This window comes from Anomaloglossus baeobatrachus, chromosome 4 (assembly GCF_048569485.1).
Source record: "Anomaloglossus baeobatrachus isolate aAnoBae1 chromosome 4, aAnoBae1.hap1, whole genome shotgun sequence".
Lineage (NCBI taxonomy): Eukaryota > Metazoa > Chordata > Amphibia > Anura > Aromobatidae > Anomaloglossus > Anomaloglossus baeobatrachus.
Genome location: NC_134356.1, coordinates 344778014 through 344797454, shown reverse-complemented (window position 1 = coordinate 344797454; position 19441 = coordinate 344778014). Strand labels below are relative to the sequence as shown.

Sequence of the window (19441 nt, the reverse complement as noted above, 5' to 3'; positions counted from 1 at the left end):
ATAAATTTTTACAAAGTCTACTGCTTAAGTTTTTCTAATGGCAATTTGCATATACTCCAGAATGTCATAAAGAGTGATCAGCTTAACAGCAATTACTTGCAAAGTCAATATTGGCTAAGAAAATGAACTTCAACCCCCAAAACACATTTCAACATCATTGCATTCCTGCCTTAAAAGGAGCAGCTAACATTGTTTTAGTGATTGTTCCATTAACACAGGTGTGGGTGTTGATGAGGACAGGCCTGGCGATCAGTCATGATTAAGTAAGAATGACACCACTGGACACTTTAAAAGGAGGCTGGTGCTTGGTATCATTGTTTCTCTTCAGTTAACCATGGTTATCTCTAAAGAAACACGTGCAGCCATCATTGCTCTGCACAAAAATGGCCTAACAGGGAAGAGTATCGCAGCTACAAAGATTGCACCTCAGTCAACAATCTATCGCATCATCAAGAACTTCAAGGAGAGAGCTTCCATTGTTGCCAAAAAGGCTCCTGGGCGCCCAAGAAGGACCAGCAAACACCAGGACCGTATCTTAAAACTGTTTCAGCTGCGGGATCGGGCTACCAGCAGTGCCGAGCTAGCTCAGCAATGGCAGCAGGCTGGTGTGAGTGCTTCTGCACGCACTGTGAGGTGGAGACTGCTTGACCAAGGCCTGGTTTCATGGAGGGCAGCAAAGAAGCGACTTCTCTCCAGAAAAAACATCAGGGATCGACTGATATTCTGCAAAAAGTACAGGGAGTAGACTGCTGAGGACTGGGGTAAAGTCATTTTCTCAGATGAATCCCCTTTTCGATTGTTTGGGACATCTGGAAAACAGCTTATTGGGAGAAGAAGAGGTGAGCGCTACCACCAGTCTTGTCTCATGCCAACTGTTAAGCATCCTGAAACGATTTATGTGTGGGGTTGCTTCTCAGCCAAGGGAATTGGCTCACTCACAGTCTTGCATAAAAACACAGCCATGAATAAAGAATGGTACCAGAATGTCCTCCAAGAGCATCTTCTCCCAACTGTCCAAGAGCAGTTTGGCGCCCAACAATGCCTTTTCCAGCAGGATGGAGCACCTTGCCATAAAGCAAAGGTGATCACTAAATGGCTCATGGAACAAAAACAAAACAGAGATTTTGGGTCCATGGCCTGGAAACTCCCCAGATCTTAATCCCATTGAGAACTTGTGGGCAATCATCAAGAGACGGGTGGACAAACAAAAACCAACAAATTCTGGCAAAATGCAAGCATTGCTTATGCAAGAATGGACAGCTATCAGAATTTGGTCCAGAAGTTGATTGAGAGCATGCCAGGGAGAATTGCAGAGGTCCTGAAGAAGAAGGGTCAACACTGCAAATATTGACTTGCTGCATTAACTCATTCTGTCAATATAACCTTTTGGTACTCATAATATGATTGCAATTATATTTCTGTATGTGATGTAAACATCAGACAAACACAATTAAAAACCAGAGGGCAACAGATCATGTGAAAATATCAATTTTGTGTCATTCTCTAAACTTTTGGCCATGACTGTATATACTAAAATTATGTGTGTGTGTGTGTATATATATGTATATATATATATATATATATATATATATATATATATATATATATATATATATATATATATATATATATATATAATATATACACTAGTTAGGCACTCCCAAAACAATTCTTACTTTATCCCCTTCACGACATATGATGCACACTTACGCCCCTGTTGTGACCCTGATTTTGATACAGGCCCTCCTCTTTCCCTGCAGATGATGCCTGAATTATTTAGTTGCAGTGGTTAACGTGTTAAATGCCTCTGTCAATCTCTGACAGCAGCATTTAATGCTTGCCGTGAGGGAGGCTTGTAATTCTACATGCAAAACAGCGCGTCTGTGACTGGATGCATTGCCAGACAGATGGGGATCTGCTGAAGACCCCTGTTTCATGAATGTTCTCCTGTGAAAACCAGTGTTAAGCTGGCATTCATAGAAGACTGTATGCATACATAACAGTGGTAATGCACTGCTAAGTATAGTACAAGCAGTCAGATGAGTGCAAGTTCAAGTCCCTTAAAGGGCCTAATAAACACAGTAAAAAAGTTTTTAAAAATGTTTAAAACAATATAAAAGTTCAAACAACCCCCTTTGCCTCATTAAAAATAAAGCAACTAAAAATACATATTTAGTATTGCTGCATTCGTAAAAGTCCATTCTATTAAAATCTAAAATAAATTAATCCAATCTGTAAACGGCGGAGAATCATATAGACAGGTGAGTTTTACCGTTTTATAGTGAGCATGGTAAATAAAAAAAATTGCACTTTTTTTTGGGGGGGGGGGGGTGTAATTTCAATACATCTGGAATTTTTTTTTTTTTTACCGCTTTCCAGTGCATCACATAGTAAAATTAATGGTCTTATTCACAAGCACAACTCATCCCGCAAAGGACAAGCCTTCATACGGTTGCATGAATGGAAGAATCAAAATGTTATGGCTCTTGGAAGAAGGGGCAGAAAAAAACAGGAAAAGTAGCCCCATCATGAAAGGGTTAAAATCAGTGCCATGATTTATTAAAGACTTTGTGCAGGTTGACAAAATTAAAAAATTAGGAATGTGAATATTACTTGTACAATGTTCTTTTGCATATTATTGATTTGATATTTATTTTTGTATCCTGATGTAGATCCTCCAAATGGGAACAATCAAAGTCAAGTAGTAAAAGATTTAGTGGAGTCGGTATACCCAAAAGCAAATAATCCAGAGGTCATCGTACATTTAGAAGCTATTCAGACAAATCAGAATGCAGTGTTCCAGATTGTTAAGCCTTCTTCTGAAGTAAACCTTGTTACCAATATTTCTGAGTCTTCTGATATTCAAGAGAAAGAGTCCGCCCCTACCCATCAATCATCAATCACTCCAGAAACTGTGATTTCACCCTCAGAAAATCCTACAATAGAAGGTACTTCTAGCTCCTCAAATGTAGACACTCTAAATGTTTCCAGTCTAGTGGTAAGATCTACTAAAAAAACTAGCATTATCAATCCATTTATATGTCGCATTTGCAAAAAAGATTTCAATTGTCGAAGAAGCATTCGTCGTCACATTAAAAAAGTACATAAGAAAAAGTTAGAGGATATTAGGAAATTAATTGAGGTACAACGAAATACACCTTTGTCTTCTTCAAAAGGACTTTCCAGTACATTCCATTCAACAGGAAAAAGCTGTCATATATGCCAGAAATCGTTTGCTACAAAAGCAAATACAAGGAGACACATTGATGAAGTTCACAAGGGTATGAGAAGAGACTATGTAACAGAAAGTACTGCAAAACCTTGTAAAAGTTTAAATCCTGAAATAGCTTCTCCCAAAAAAGAAATAAAGGCTATTTTACGTGCAAAAAAATCTTCTGGAAAGTCGGATTTTAGTCTTTCAACTTATGGTTGTTCTACTTGCAATAGACGATATACCTCAAGATACTTACTGAAGAAGCATATACTGATCGTACATAAGACGCCTCAGTCTGAAAATAATGCCAAATCTGTTGAAGGTAATGCTGCCATCACAGATGGTAAAATCAAACTTGAAGACTCCTCACCAAATTACAGTACAAGTTCCCCTCAAAATGAATCTAAAGGGGTACTAACTGAAAAAAAGAACGCACCTTCAACAAAAAATAAGGCTAAGTCAAATGGAGATTCTACGAAAGCTGTTTCTTCTCCTGCCAGTGACAAAAGGAAATGTCGAAAGCCTAAATTATCAGCTGGCTTTGATTTCAAGGAACTTTACTGTAAGCTCTGTAAAAGACAATTCACCTCCAAGCAGAACCTGGCTAAACACATTGAATTGCATACAGATGGAAATTGTATTTTTGTAAAGTTTTATAGATGTCCTCTTTGCACGTATGAGACCCGCCGGAAACGTGATGTTATTCGGCACATAACCGTTGTACACAAAAAGACACAGCGTACTCTGATTAAAATCACATCAAACTTAGAAAGTCGAGCCATCAAAAAGCCAATTGAGTGCATTATGGATAAAGATTCAAAAAAAAGTAAAGAAAAAAGTAAAACTGCTACTTCAAAAAAAGATCTTTCGTCCTCTTCCAGCAAAAAGAGCAATGGGGGTGATACAGGCACTGAGATTAGGGTGACCAAAAACTTTTCATTACATAAATGTAAAATCTGTGTTAAAGCCTTTGCTAAGCAGAAGGATTTGGAGCTACATAAAAAGAACCACAAAGTGAATTCTAGTAATTCATCTTTGAATGTGAAGAAAGAGAAAGGGAGAAGTACAAGGTCTAAAACACCTGTTTCTTAAATTAAAAAAAAAAAAAGTCTTTAAAAATATTCCTCTTCTCCAAGAGACTAGTCATTTTAATTATGAATGCAGAACATTTTAGATTATCTATGCTAATTGATAACTAAGTAGGCTTGTAAAACTCAATTGTAGAGACTCAGGCTTGTTTTCCTTCCTTACTCCTTTGCAGTATTTTATTTTTAAGTGTATTCTCAGCATGCTGCAAAAAAAAAAAAAAAGCAGCTTGGCCACATAGATTGCTTTAAATCATGTGTACATTTTTAATGTTAAGATTTTAGTACAAACTCATTTCTCTATTTAATGATTTCTATATATTTTGTAAATACTGAACCATGAATTTGCATAGCTAGAATCACTATAAATGGATATCCTGTTGCTTAAAAGGAAGATGTCGTCCAAAAAAAGAATGTCAATAACTGAAAAAATGTAAAGTATTAATGTTTTAATGTTTTGTTTAGATATTATTATTATTATTTGTTTTCAATTGAGCAAAATGTAAAAAAAAAAATTAAAAAGTTTGATATTTTCCACTGTTAAACACTAGGGGGAGCAGCTTCTGAAATCCTACAGAAATCCCACTGTAGAAAAAGCCTGAATTACAGCGGCAGTAAAGTGGTCAGAATCTGCTCTCCTGTGTGTGATGTCACCTCCCCCACCCAATATGGGTGTTTCCAAGGGATAACAGAATGAAATTTAGGATCACCGTGTGGAGCCATTTTGCTGGTGACCAGAAATGTCTAAAGTGTCACCAAGGGCAGCTGGAGTATCACACAGGATGGGATTAGGGTGTCACTGGAAACTGTAGTAGCGGCGGGGGAGGGGCGCCGGTAATCACACACTGCTCTGCATGCACACCCTTAGCAGCTGCAGCAAGGAGAGTGGAGGGGGTGTCATTGGAGACTGTAACAGCGGCGGTGGTGGGGGTAGGGGCGCTGGTACTCACATGCACAAAAAACACACACAGCTCTGTTTCATGCAATCCAGCGGCGGCAAAAGGGGAGAGCGGGGCTGGGTAGAACGGGGGGAGGGGGTGTCATTTGAGACTGTAACGGCGGGGGGAGGGTAGGCGCCTCATACTCACACATCTCGGAGGTTGACAGGGGTAAAGTGGAGCAAAGAGCATGGCTGTGAGCTCCACAATGATGGCGCTGATCTCCTCCCTCTGCTGTGATCTGCACAGCCCAGGGGGCGCTCTAGTCACAGCAGGCACCTTCTCTAATGTTACTAAATGGGGTCGGAGCCCAACTATCGGGGCTGCCATAAAGAAGGTGAGTAACTGTCCGTACAAACACCAAATCCAAGATGGCAGCCCCCAGTGCCTTCAGTAAAATTAGAATTAAATAAAAACGAAATAACCAGTGATTCTAATTTTGTATTAAAATACTTGATCTAATAATCACTATTATTAATACAAAAATAAAAAAAGCGACACCCTTCCTTTAAGTCAGGGGTGGGGAACCTTTTTAATGCCGAGGGCCATTTGGAATTTTCTACCAACCTTCGGGGGCCGCACAAAACTATCAACTTAAAATTACCCTGCTATACTTAGTCAAACAATTAACTCATCATGGCGGCTGAAGCTTCTTGTTTTTGGTGCGGCTATATTATTCAATATTGATCTTATTGCTTCTCACAACTGTTTTTCCACGTTTGTGTCAGCTGGGACTGCTGTAAATACATCACAGGAGATGCTGAGGGCATATACATCACAGGAGATGCTGAGGGCATATACATCACAGGAGATGCTGAGGGCATATACATCACAGGAGATGCTGAGGGCATATACATCACAGGAGATGCTGAGGGCATATACATCACAGGAGATGCTGAGGGCATATACATCACTGGGGAGGGCTGGAAGGAATATACATTGCTGGGAGGACTAGACATCACTGGGGAGGGCTGGGAGGACTAGACATCACTGGGGAGGGCTAGGAGGACTAGACATCACTGGGGAGGGCTGGGAGGACTAGACATCACTGTGGAGGGCTGGGAGGACTAGACATCACTGTGGAGGACTGGGAGGACTAGACATCACTGGGGAGGGCTGGGAGGACTAGACATCACTGTGGAGGGCTGGGAGGACTAGACATCACTGGGGAGGGCTGGGAGGACTAGACATCACTGGGAAGGGCTGGGAGGACTAGACATCACTGGGGAGGGCTAGGAGGACTAGACATCACTGGGGAGGGCTGGGAGGACTAGACATCACTGGGGAGGGCTGGGAGGACTAGACATCACTGGGGAGGGCTGCGAGGACTAGACATCACTGGGGAGGGCTGGGAGGACTAGACATCACTGTGGAGGGCTGGGAGGACTAGACATCACTGTGGAGGGCTGGGAGGACTAGACATCACTGTGGAGGGCTGGGAGGACTAGACATCACTGGGGAGGGCTGGGAGGACTAGACATCACTGGGGAGGGCTGGGAGGACTAGACATCACTGGGGAGGGCTGGGAGGACTAGACATCACTGGGGAGGGCTGGGAGGACTAGACATCACTGGGGAGGGCTGGGAGGACTAGACATCACTGGGGAGGGCTGGGAGGACTAGACATCACTGGGGAGGGCTGGGAGGACTAGACATCACTGTGGAGGACTGGGAGGACTAGACATCACTGGGGAGGGCTGGGAGGACTAGACATCACTGGGGAGGGCTGGGAGGACTAGACATCACTGGGGAGGGCTGGGAGGACTAGACATCACTGGGGAGGGCTGGGAGGACTAGACATCACTGGGGAGGGCTGGGAGGACTAGACATCACTGGGGAGGGCTGCGAGGACTAGACATCACTGTGGAGGGCTGCGAGGACTAGACATCACTGGGGAGGGCTGCGAGGACTAGACATCACTGGGGAGGGCTGCGAGGACTAGACATCACTGGGGAGGGCTGCGAGGACTAGACATCACTGGGGAGGGCTGGGAGGACTAGACATCACTGGGGAGGGCTGCGAGGACTAGACATCACTGGGGAGGGCTGGGAGGACTAGACATCACTGTGGAGGGCTGGGAGGACTAGACATCACTGTGGAGGGCTGGGAGGACTAGACATCACTGTGGAGGGCTGGGAGGACTAGACATCACTGTGGAGGACTGGGAGGACTAGACATCACTGGGGAGGACTGGGAGGACTAGACATCACTGGGGAGGGCTGGGAGGACTAGACATCACTGGGGAGGGCTGGGAGGACTAGACATCACTGGGGAGGGCTGGGAGGACTAGACATCACTGGGGAGGGCTGGGAGGACTAGACATCACTGGGGAGGGCTGGGAGGACTAGACATCACTGTGGAGGGCTGGGAGGACTAGACATCACTGTGGAGGGCTGGGAGGACTAGACATCACTGTGGAGGGCTGGGAGGACTAGACATCACTGTGGAGGGCTGGGAGGACTAGACATCACTGGGGAGGGCTGGGAGGACTAGACATCACTGGGGAGGGCTGGGAGGACTAGACATCACTGGGGAGGGCTGGGAGGACTAGACATCACTGGGGAGGGCTGGGAGGACTAGACATCACTGGGGAGGGCTGCGAGGACTAGACATCACTGGGGAGGGCTGCGAGGACTAGACATCACTGGGGAGGGCTGCGAGGACTAGACATCACTGGGGAGGGCTGGGAGGACTAGACATCACTGGGGAGGGCTGGGAGGACTAGACATCACTGTGGAGGGCTGGGAGGACTAGACATCACTGTGGAGGGCTGGGAGGACTAGACATCACTGTGGAGGGCTGGGAGGACTAGACATCACTGTGGAGGGCTGGGAGGACTAGACATCACTGTGGAGGGCTGGGAGGACTAGACATCACTGGGGAGGGCTGGGAGGACTAGACATCACTGGGGAGGGCTGGGAGGACTAGACATCACTGGGGAGGGCTGGGAGGACTAGACATCACTGGGGAGGGCTGGGAGGACTAGACATCACTGGGGAGGGCTGGGAGGACTAGACATCACTGGGGAGGATTATACATCACTGGGGAGGATTATATATCACTGGGGAGGATTATATATCACTGGGGAGGATTATATATCACTGGGGAGGATTATATATCACTGGGGAGGATTATATATCACTGGGGAGGATTATATATCACTGGGGAGGATTATATATCACTGGGGAGGATTATATATCACTGGGGAGGATTATATATCACTGGGGAGGATTATATATCACTTGGGAGGGCTGGGAGAAATATAAGGACATTGCTAGGGGTTCTGACATACCAGGGGGGCACAGGCAGCAGTGTGGAGGCCGCAGGGGCATAGGCAGCAGTGTGGAGGCCGCAGGGGCATAGGCAGCAGTGTGGAGGCGACAGGGGCACAGGCTGCCGTGGGGAGGCCACAGGGGGACAGGCTGCCGTGGGGGAGAGTGAGGAGCACAGGCTGCCGTGGGGGAGAGTGAGGAGGATGAGACGCTGCACGGAGCACAGGCTGCAGTGGGGATGTGCAGGGGCACACACAGGCATGGGAGCACAAACACACCTGTCGGACGCTGAGGTAGTAGCTTCTCTTCTGTGGAAAAAGAGCGAGTTGAGCGCTTACTCCATCCACAAAGTACGTCCTCACGCTAGCATGAGGACGTAAGCCATACAGGGTTTAAAGGGCCAGCAGCAAGCAAGACGCTGCTGCCTCCCGAGCTCTGTGGAATGTGCCCGGGGGCCGCAGAAAAGGTCATGGCGGGCCGCATACGGCCCGCGGGCCGGAGGTTCCCCACCCCTGCTTTAAGTCATAAAGAATTCTCTTGATTACAGATTTTCCAAGCAAAGTTATTATATTTTCTCAAAATGTAATGTGAAGGAATCATACTGTATATTGCTTATTGAGATTGCCCCATGGAATACTTAACGTTTTGGGATGATTTCTGTCTTTAACATTAAGTTTAAATTACTGCTTTACATTTGCTATGAAATATATTTGTTTAGGGTTAAACAAGTCTTTGATCCCATGACAATATTATGTATTTTAGGTTTTAAAATAGTTTTAAAACGTATGAGAATAATCTCTCAAGGAAATATTAGTTAACATTGCTGTATACATCATATGTTTATAGCACATTATGTAGCACTGTGAGGAGCTTGGTTAATTGTCTCCTTGTTTTGTTCACTGGATTTGTTTTTTTTTTTTTTGGTTTTTTTTTGGTGTGTGTGCATACATTTGCGTCTGTATATATTCGTCATACACTCCCCATACTGTAAAAATGGCATACTGAAATTTGTCCAGTATACTGTAATTGGTACATTTACAGAATGGTTAGTCTTGGTGTAAAATTGCTATAGGGCATGTACTGTGTGTCCATATATGTGAACTAAACTTTCATGGCATGGACCCTCACATACACCAACCCCTTTACTTTACTTTAATCCCTTAACGACCGCAGGTGGTAAAATTACATCCTAGCGGTCATAGTGATAATCATCCCCACGGGCTGCTACAAGCAGCCTGCGGTGATCAGCGCACATGTCAGCTGATTTGTACAACTGACGTGTGCATGCTAGGCACGAGTGGAATCTTTCTGCCCGTGCCTTTTAACCCCTTAAATGGAGCTGTTAATATGTGACAGCGCCATTATAATCGCTATTGCGCTAAAACATTACTTACAGGCCAATACCGGAAGTCACATGACATAATCAAATGGATCCGGTGGTTGTCAAGGTAGCACAGTGTCATGTGATGACTCCTGTAGCTCACATGACTCAGGTCCTGTAAGAAACAACCGAGTACTGGCTGTTACGAGAGATGATCTCTTCTCCCGGTCTGAGCGATGCTGCTCTGATCGGGATAAATGAGTGAGTGATCAGACTGCTGATCCCTATAGCCCCCTAAAGGTACTAGTAAAATTAAAAAAATAAATAATAAAAGTTTTGAAAAACTAAAAAAATAAACCTAAAAGTTCAATTCATCCCTCTTTCGCCCCATTGAAAATTAAAGGGTTAAAAAAAATGTACACACATTTGGTATCAGCGCGTTCAGAAATGCCCAGTCTGTCAAAATATAAAATTAATTAATCTAATCTGTAAACTGTAGCGGCAAAAAAATTCCAAACGCCACAATTACCTTTTTTTGGTCACCACAAATTTTGTGCAAAATGCAATAACAGGTGATCAAAACGTAGCATCTGTGCAAAAATGGTACAGTTAAAAACATCATCTCGAAATGCAAAAAATAAGCCTTCAATAAGCCATAGATCCTGAAAAATGAGAACGCTTCGGGTCACGGAAAATGGCACAAAACTGTGTGCCACTTCTTTGGACAAATTACTGATTTTTTTTTTCTAACCCCTTAGATAAATGTAAACCTATCCATGTTTGGTGTCTACAAACCCGCACCAGCCTCAGGCATCACACTGACACATCAGTTTTACCATATAGTGAACACAGTGAATAAAATATCTCAAAAACAATAGTGCAATCAGACTTTTTTTTTTTTTTTTTTTTTTTTTTTGCAGTTTTCCAGTACACTATATGGGAAACCTCATGGTTCATTTAAACGTACAGCTTTTTCCGCAAAAAATAAACCCTCACATAGATATATTGAAAGAAAGAAGTTATGACTCTCGGAAGGATGACGAAAAAAAAAAACGTAAAGCCCAACGTCGGCCGGTCGTGAAGGGGTTAAGTTCTACATTTTTAAGTTATCAGAATTCAAAACAAAAGATTAATGTTTTTGGGGTTTTTTTAAAAAAAAAATACAGGAGAAAAAAATTATCCAAATTTCGCATGTATAAAATGTATTTAAAAAAAAAGACAAGTTTGTGTTGTTTGTTTTGTTTTTTTTTTCTCAATCTGTTTCAACCTTTTTGATGTAATTTATTGGTTATTCTTATTGCTATTTTTAGAACTTAGGAGTAATTTAGATGGATCACTAGAATTTTTTTTTTTTTTAATTTTCCTTTTATTTTAAACGCTTATTTTATGTTATAAAATAGATTTGAGTACATGACTTGTTGCATCAAAACATTGGTAGTATGGTAACAATATTTTATTTTGACAGTGTATATCTATGACTAAGTGGCAACTCAGAAGAAGCTGAGGAAGTCAAACACTGCTTTAGCGATTAGTGGGTCACAAGGGTCAGATTCTAGTTGTATTCCACCAGCGTCTTTGAAAGGACAACTTTGTTAAATAATTATTACAAGCATCGATTTACATTTTGTCATACTTCACGTTTCAAAATAAATTAAATTAATGTATTTACCTGTGATTATCTTTTTCTGTAATTTATACTTAACCTTTTCCTATCCAATAAGAGTTCCTGTTCTGCCCTTTGAAATCCTATTATAATTGGGGAAAAACGTCAAACCGGAATTTTGCAATATGAATGAATTTTGTAAAATAAATCAACAGGAAATCAATTTATTTCACATGTGAATGATAAACAAGGTAGAGGCCCGACAAAGCGTAACAGAACTTTTGGAATGTCCCCCCCCCCCCCCCGGGGGGGACTCAGGCTAGGAAAAGGTTAACAAGTCTTATTCACAAACTATTTAAGACTTTTAGTTTAATTTAATAATTCATAAATGTAACTTATTTAATCTGTGTACATCTTTTTTATTTTAGAGTCTTGAAAATTAACACGATAAAATACTGAATTTTTTTTTTTTTTTGGCTGAAATAATTACCATATTTTTTGAACTATTGGACACACATTACTATAAAAAAAAAAATCAAATCTTTATTTTTATATAGCACTAACATATTCTGCAGCGCTTTACATACATCAGGAACACTGTCCCCATTGCGGCTCACAATCTAAAGTCCCTATCTGTATGTTTTTTTGTTTTTTGGCGTGTGGGAGGAAACCGGAGTACCCGGAGGAAACCCACGCAAACACGGGGTGAACATACAAACTCCTTGCAGATGTTGTCCTTGGTGGGATTCGAACCCAGGACCCCAGCGCTGCAAGACTGCAGTGCTGACCACTGAGCCACCATGCCGCCCTATAGTACACATACTAGGTTTAGACAGAAAGTGGGAAAAACATTTTAATTAAAACTTCTATTGGAGTAAAGAAATCGAGGGGTCAGAATCTGGAGTTAACAGAGCTATTGTTAGGCCGGGGCGACGCAGGGGACTACTGCGATCCTCGCATGACACTCGGCTCACGCTGGTAGCACAGCGGGAGCAGAGTGTCATGCAAGTGTCGCTGCGACTGAGGTCCGATCATGCGATCGGACCTCAGCTGCGGGGGGAGGGAGGGATTTATTTCCATCTCTTCTCCGTAGCCAACTCTTGCCATTCTCGCCCCATAGACTTGAATGGGTGTGAGAGAAACCAGGAACGCAATACAGTCACAGCATGCTGCAATTTGTTTTCTCGGTCCGATTAGGTCCCAAGAAAATAATCGCTCATGGGTGCTGGCACATAGGCTAATATTGGTCCGAGTGGAGTGTGATGTTTTATCACATGCCACTCGCTCCGATTTTCATGCTGTGTGTCTTAGACCTTAGTGTTTCTCTGCAACACTGCAGTTCTTTTAGTCCTATATAACTTTACACAGTGAACATTATGTACACTCTCTGTAGCACACCTAGACTTAGCATTGCTGTATACACATACTATGCCCCACAAATACACAGCTCTGTCCATGCTCATGAACGCACAACTCTATTTCTCATTTTTGCTGCACACTCACAGCTTTTACATACTAACACGTCTGCTTCAATCACATCTTTGCTACACATTCTCTGCTCTGCTACACACACAACATCCCTACTACATCATCAGCACACACTTCGCTACGCTAAATCATTAATCAATACACTATACACTACCACATTTAGAAGTTCCTTCCATGCATGAGACTGATTGAAGTCTTGTAAAGGTCTTTCACGTAGACAGGAATTGTTCAGCTGTAGTTATGTACAGGTCCTGATAGCTTTCCCTCCTGCCCTTCACAAATCTAATAATATCAGTGTTAGGCAGGAGAGCAGATCTCTCATTGAATGGGAAATAATCTGTACTAGTGTTCTGCTCAATCACAAGAAGCTGTCTATGAACTATAAGGCCACCTGCACACGTTGAGTATTTGGTGACTTTTTTGCCTCATTATTTAGGAGTGGAACAATCAGAAGAATAATTTTAATAGAAACACATTCACCACTTCTGCATTTCTTTACCCATTCCTGGTTTTAGCTTACAAACACTGAGGTAAAACTTACCAAATACTCAAGATGTGCACATGGCCTAAGAAGCAACAAACTTTTTAGGAATATTTTTTTTTTTTTGGCCCTAAAATGTGTATCAGTCAAAAAATATGGTATATATTGACTTGTATTGTTAAAGTATATAATGGATATGACATCCAGTATTTATTATGATCCACTTGGATCTGTTCTTTCACAACTATTATTTTATTTTTAATGGATCAGCAATGGAAACCTGATCAAATCTTGCTTGCAAGGTGTAAAGGCAATTAGAAGAGTATCATAAAAGGAATAAAATAATTGTGTTCAATGGAGCATTCAATTGTAGCTGCAATGGGGCATATAAATTAACCAGCATCGGAAGCATTGTGATGCTATAAGGAAAGCAAGTTAAGTGATGTCTGTGCAGTTGCCACTTGGCATGGGACGTATAAGATTTTGTGTCTATTCCTGATTAAATCACAGAGACTAAGTACATACTGGGAAAGAACCACACTGAGACTGTCATGTATCAAGCCAGAACCTTGATGAAGATGTAATAAACACAGACTCACACTGTTTATATAGGCATTTCTTAGACATACATTGTAGCATCCTAATTGGCTTAGCTCATCTCTTAAGGCCCAGTCACACACTGACTTACCAGTGATCCCGAAAACAATGCGACCTGATATGGATCGCTGGTAAGTCGCTGGTGAGATGTCACACAGTCAGACCTTACCAACGATGCAGGAACGATACAGATCGCAGTAGCGACCTGTATAACGATCTCAGCAGTCACTGGGACCCTGTCACACAGTGTCAAACACAGCGATGTGTCCTGCCCAGCAGGATATCGCCTTTGAAGAAAATGGCCTGGACCATTCTACAACGACTATCGATCTCACAGCAGGGGCCTGATCGCTGGTAGATGTCACACATAACGAGATCGCTAACAGGATCGCTACTGCGTCACAGAAACCGTGACTCAGCAGCGATCTCGCTAGTGATCTTGTTATGTGTGACGGTACCTTTACATAGTGCTGGTATTAACATATAGATTCTATAGGCTCAATGTTGGCATCCTTAATACCCAACTCTGAGTCTTTGTGTAACATAAACTTCTTAAGTTTCACATTCCTGAACTTATCTTAGTTTTGTTTCAGACAAAGAGATGCTCATGTTTCTAATCTGAAATAAACAATATACTGCATTATATAGAGAGAAGAAATATATGTACACTCATTTAAAATGGAGTCAAGATATAATCATTCTAGATCCTTCTATCACAATTCCCTTCTGTTGAGGCAGTGGGTGGATGTTCCAGCTGAAATGTACACCTACAGACTTCCCAGATACCTTCTTTTCCACTAACCGAAGAAGCCAGTCTTCCAACCCCACTTCACCGGAAATTCCTGACCGGTCTGCCCATCACACCGTCGGATGGACACACAGACACACGCCACAAAAAGCAAAGAAACTATACGGGTACCACATTCATGTGCTGGTCAGAGTCGGCATCTAACATTTGGTCATACTACATTTAATTTATCCAGTCCACCTTTTTCACTGGAACAATGGGGGATAGTGACTCAAACCCCACTGCTATCTGGTCTCTGGCTTTGAACTCATCTGGTACTCTTCATGGAACTCCAATAGTGTCGATGTACACTTGAGGATCTAAAGAAGTAGGGATGAGGCTGTTGCACTTGTACCTCTGATTTTTCATTCAATAGTTGTGAAGCTCGTCTGCATTTGGAGCCACAATTGCTTTTTCTTGGGTCATTGCCCCATTTATCAAGGCAAAAAGGATAATGCACAGGTTGTGAATCCACATCATTTGTTGGCTCTCGTGGGCCTTGCTGTCTGCAGTGTCGATCCAGTTGGGCTTTCCCTCAAACTTTACAGCTGTTTCAGTTGTCAATAAAGTCGAGGCTCACAGACTCTACTAATGTGTCTTTTGACCACCACCCAGTCTCCAGGCTTTAGGCAGTGGCTTAGAATCTTGGAGAGAAGACGAAACTCGAGTATACGTTCGATAAGTATTTTGTAAGTGCCACAACATAAGACAGCCTATCATGTTGCATCTCGTACTGCTGCAGAAAATACAACCCTAGCCTAGGGGCTGACCCAAATAATACCTCATATGGACTAAGGCTTGTCTTTCTGTTCCCATTAAGGATCTACTCTACTTAATGGGTCCCATTAAGGATCTATTCTACCGCTACTTTGTGAATGGTATTGCGTACGAAAGGCCTGTTCCACTTCTAGGACACATTATTTTCTGCATCACTTATCTGGTGAAGTGGGTGCCTCTGGCACTTTATATGGTCTCTGGCACTCCGTATCTACAGAAAACTTCTGAGATTAGTTTATTTGCTGTAGCCTTGATCTTGGCTTTAGATGCAAGGTATGCTACTGGCCATTCCACATAGTTGTAGGTTTGCACCTTGAGAAGTTGAATGTAGCCTATCTGGAGGCACTGGAACAGGTACAAAGGCCTTAGTGTGTGTCTCATCAGCATCTTGGTGGTACGCACCATGTTGTTAAGCGCATACATCAGACAAGCTTGAATGCATACTGCTGCAGTGACACTGAACCCAGGAGCATACCAATGGTGGTGGATCAGGTCTGTCATGGCAGTCCTAGTACCACTCAGACATACTGTTTGTTGTAAAGGCAATCAAATAGCAAGAAACCGGATAGAGTGGTAAGGAAAAAAAAGCATTGACCAGATCAATGACTGTGAAATGGGAAGTGTGAGGGGTTGGTGCCAATAGGTTATACGGGTTAGGCACAATGGGCATATTAATGACAGTAGCCTTATTAACAGCCCACAAGTCACGCTCCATGCGGCACTGGGTAGGCTGACCTTTCACAATATCTTTCTTAACTGGGAACAGTGGAATATTACATGGTGATGTAACTTCGACCATAACTCCTTTTTCCAAGAACTCCTTTACTGTCTTGGATATTGCATTTGATTGCACAATACTTAATGGGTATTGTGACTTCCTTGGCAAAGGAGCTTCAATCTTTAGATCAACTCTAACTGGGGCCATAGACAGGCGGCCTACATCTGCTGGCCCGTTGGACCGAAGGTGTTCCCGTTTAGCAGACAGAAACTGGAAGCGGTCTCCACTTTGGGGTATACTGTGACAAACCTGGACCAAGGATTATAGTCAAGCCAGTAGGCACAAACCTCAATGTTTAGCATTGCAGAGAGGCACACAGTGCTATCCTCCTGATACTGTTTTTGGCACATATCTTCTGCAGCAGGTCACCACCAAGAAGGCTCACAGGAGCGGTGTCACTAACAAGAAGTCTGCTGAGGGTGGACTGATTGGGTTGGAAGGAAGCTGTAACGGCATGTCAGTGGGGTGTGTTTTGTTTTTCCTTACACTCCTACACAGGCAAGAGACTGCATGGAGAGGTGGGGAGATAGCATCTAAATCTTTCCTGTGCACTACTAATTTGGCACCATTGTTAATGAGAAATTGTAAGAGATCAGCATGCATAGTTAAAATGGGAACGGGACCAAAATTACCAAGTAACATTGCATGCACAGGTGTTGACTCTGGTTTGCCCTTTTGCTAGCGGGACTCTTTACTCCTCCACTAGAGGAGTGGATGGAGGAAGGTTATCATGTTCATCTTTTGTTTCGGAGTGAGCCTGCAATTTCTCTTTTGCTGGCCAGGTTTTGCACAATTACAGCGTCAAGCTCCTCCTTTCCTGGTTTGGTTCCCTAGCTTTGGCATGGGTTTTTGCCCTGTTATTCAGGATGTTATTCAGGATGTTGTTTGCGTTCATGCCCATGGGTACTTGGAGTATTATGGATGGGGACATTGTCCAGTCCTCCTGGTGGGACACCGTTAGGGGTGCTTTAATTACGGGTTTTAAGCCTTCAACAAGAGTACAAGACAATTAAACTGGTGTGGAATTCGGACATGTTTTCATACAGTCTTCCCATCTTTGTCAGAGTCTGGTATAGTACTTTTCTACTGACTGTAGCATTCTGTTGGTTATGAAGGGTGGCTGACTGGAAGACTAACCTGTCTTGAAACTACTGAGCAAGTTTTTTTTTCAGTTACTGCTTTCCTGAATTCAGCGAAGCATCCTCCTCAAGTGGAGCCCCTATTGCACACGCCAAAAGGTATGCCCTGCCTAGGGTCACACCAGATCATCTAAATTCTGCCAACAAGTGGAGAAGGCCTTTCTGATATTCTTTCCCTCTCTAACAAGTAGTATGGGAAACATTTCAGGGTCTGGTATTTTACTCATTATGGCCATCATTTCACTAGGATTCCAGGTGTGACATACTCTTCAGCATTGGGCCATCTAGAGTGGTATGTGAGGTCTGGTAGTAACATTCTGGGTGAGCACTGCAGACAAGCAGCAGGGGTTGCGGTGAGCTGCCCACCCTAATTGTCAACAGCATGCACCCCTCCGCTGACGCGCATTAAATCGTGTTGGAGATTGGTAGTGGCATTTAACAGGTCAGCTGTTGTTAAAGGGTTAATTGTAACCCCATTGCTGTGAATGTTAGAAACTAAGCGTGCCATAGTATAGTTGCAAGAATAAAAAAAAACCAAGAAAATGCTGACTCTGAAGATATGCCTGAGTAAGTCCTTATTATGCCTTCCTTCAGATCCAAGCAGGATACGACATAGCCAGCCGCACAAAACAATCCATTGTAGAAAAAAGTCCGCTGGGAATCCGTGGTAGCAATAAAAATAAACTTTTATTTTCTTTTCTTATAAGATTATTTATCACACCTTCAATAACCATATCGACCTCATAGGTGGTTACATATGAGAACGTGTTTCGGCAGCTATACCTTCTTCTGGTCTGATGGCCATTGTTACAGAAAGACTTTAAAACAAAATATCTCAATTGTGCACACTCCCACAATTAGCAAGCTAATTCAAGTCACCATCTGATGTGGGAGTGTCCGCAATTGGGTTACAAACTAAAACCATGCAACGAAACCACATGAAAATCACATTATTTTAAACTTTATCAATTGCATAATAATTCTCTATTAATATAAGTATAAATACATCATTAAATACTAATCAATCCATTTTTATGTGTCACATTGCGGTTTTTGTACAATGTTTGTATTTTTTCAATCAGTTATATCTACACCATAAGCATTATAGCTTTCTAATAATAATAAATCCACTAAGTTCTATTCGGGAAAAAACACTATTACAGATAATATACATAAAATTCCTATACTGAACAAGCATTTTTTGAAAAGACCTTAAATAGCATTTTATTAAATCCTGCCTACTGTGCACACTTGCAGAAATTCTAGTTTCTATATCACATTGAAAAAAAACACACAAAAATTGTGCAAAAACGCAATCAGTTCTATCTATACCATAAGCCTTATAGCTTTCCAATATATAATAATAAAACCACCAAGTTCTATTAGGAAAAAAAAACCATTGCACATTATATACAAAAAACTCCTATACTGAACAAACATTTTTTTTAAAAGACCGTTAATAGCATTTTATATTAGATCAGACCAGTAGGAGGTCTGGTTTCTAGCGTGAAAATCACTTGCTCTCGTGGTTTAAATTTTTTTTTCTATAGTTACCCCCTCTGGTTGGTCTGTATACTTTTTCTATTCCCATAAATTTAAATGAAGAGCTGTCTCCCTTATTCACCACAGCAAAATGTCTAGAAACTGCGGATATACCTGTCAAGTGTGAATTGGGTATATCCGACAGATGTTTCCGGATTCTCTTTTTAAGGGGTCTTATTGTACCCTACATACTGTAGACAGCAAGCTTTACACTCAATCAGGTATATCACCTGGTCTGTATTGCAATTAATGAAGGAACAAATGTTATATTTATCTCCATTAACCAATGAAGAGAAAATTTTACTTTTAAGTGCAAAGCTACAACATTTGCAGCAAGACGCTCCACATGTCAAACCCCACCCCCCCCCACAAGTTTCAACCATGTTTTTGACTTTGTTTGTTGTTGCGATATAAACATAC

The 19441-nt window shown here is 42.3% G+C and overlaps 1 protein-coding gene across 2 annotated transcripts in view; it reads left to right on the top strand.

The window, feature by feature from the left end:
- The window catches only part of ZNF800 (zinc finger protein 800), a 96932-nt gene extending 91647 nt beyond the window's left edge, over positions 1 to 5285 (top strand). Inside the window, exon 5 of one of the 2 annotated variants that reach the window (XM_075345088.1) lies at positions 2673 to 5285. In XM_075345088.1, the coding sequence (XP_075201203.1) occupies positions 2673 to 4306 (1634 nt within the window). In that variant the 3' untranslated portion in view covers positions 4307 to 5285. The remainder of the gene's footprint in view (positions 1 to 2672) is intronic. The other variant, XM_075345087.1, reaches the window with a different exon arrangement.
- The last annotated feature ends 14156 nt before the right edge of the window (positions 5286 to 19441 follow it).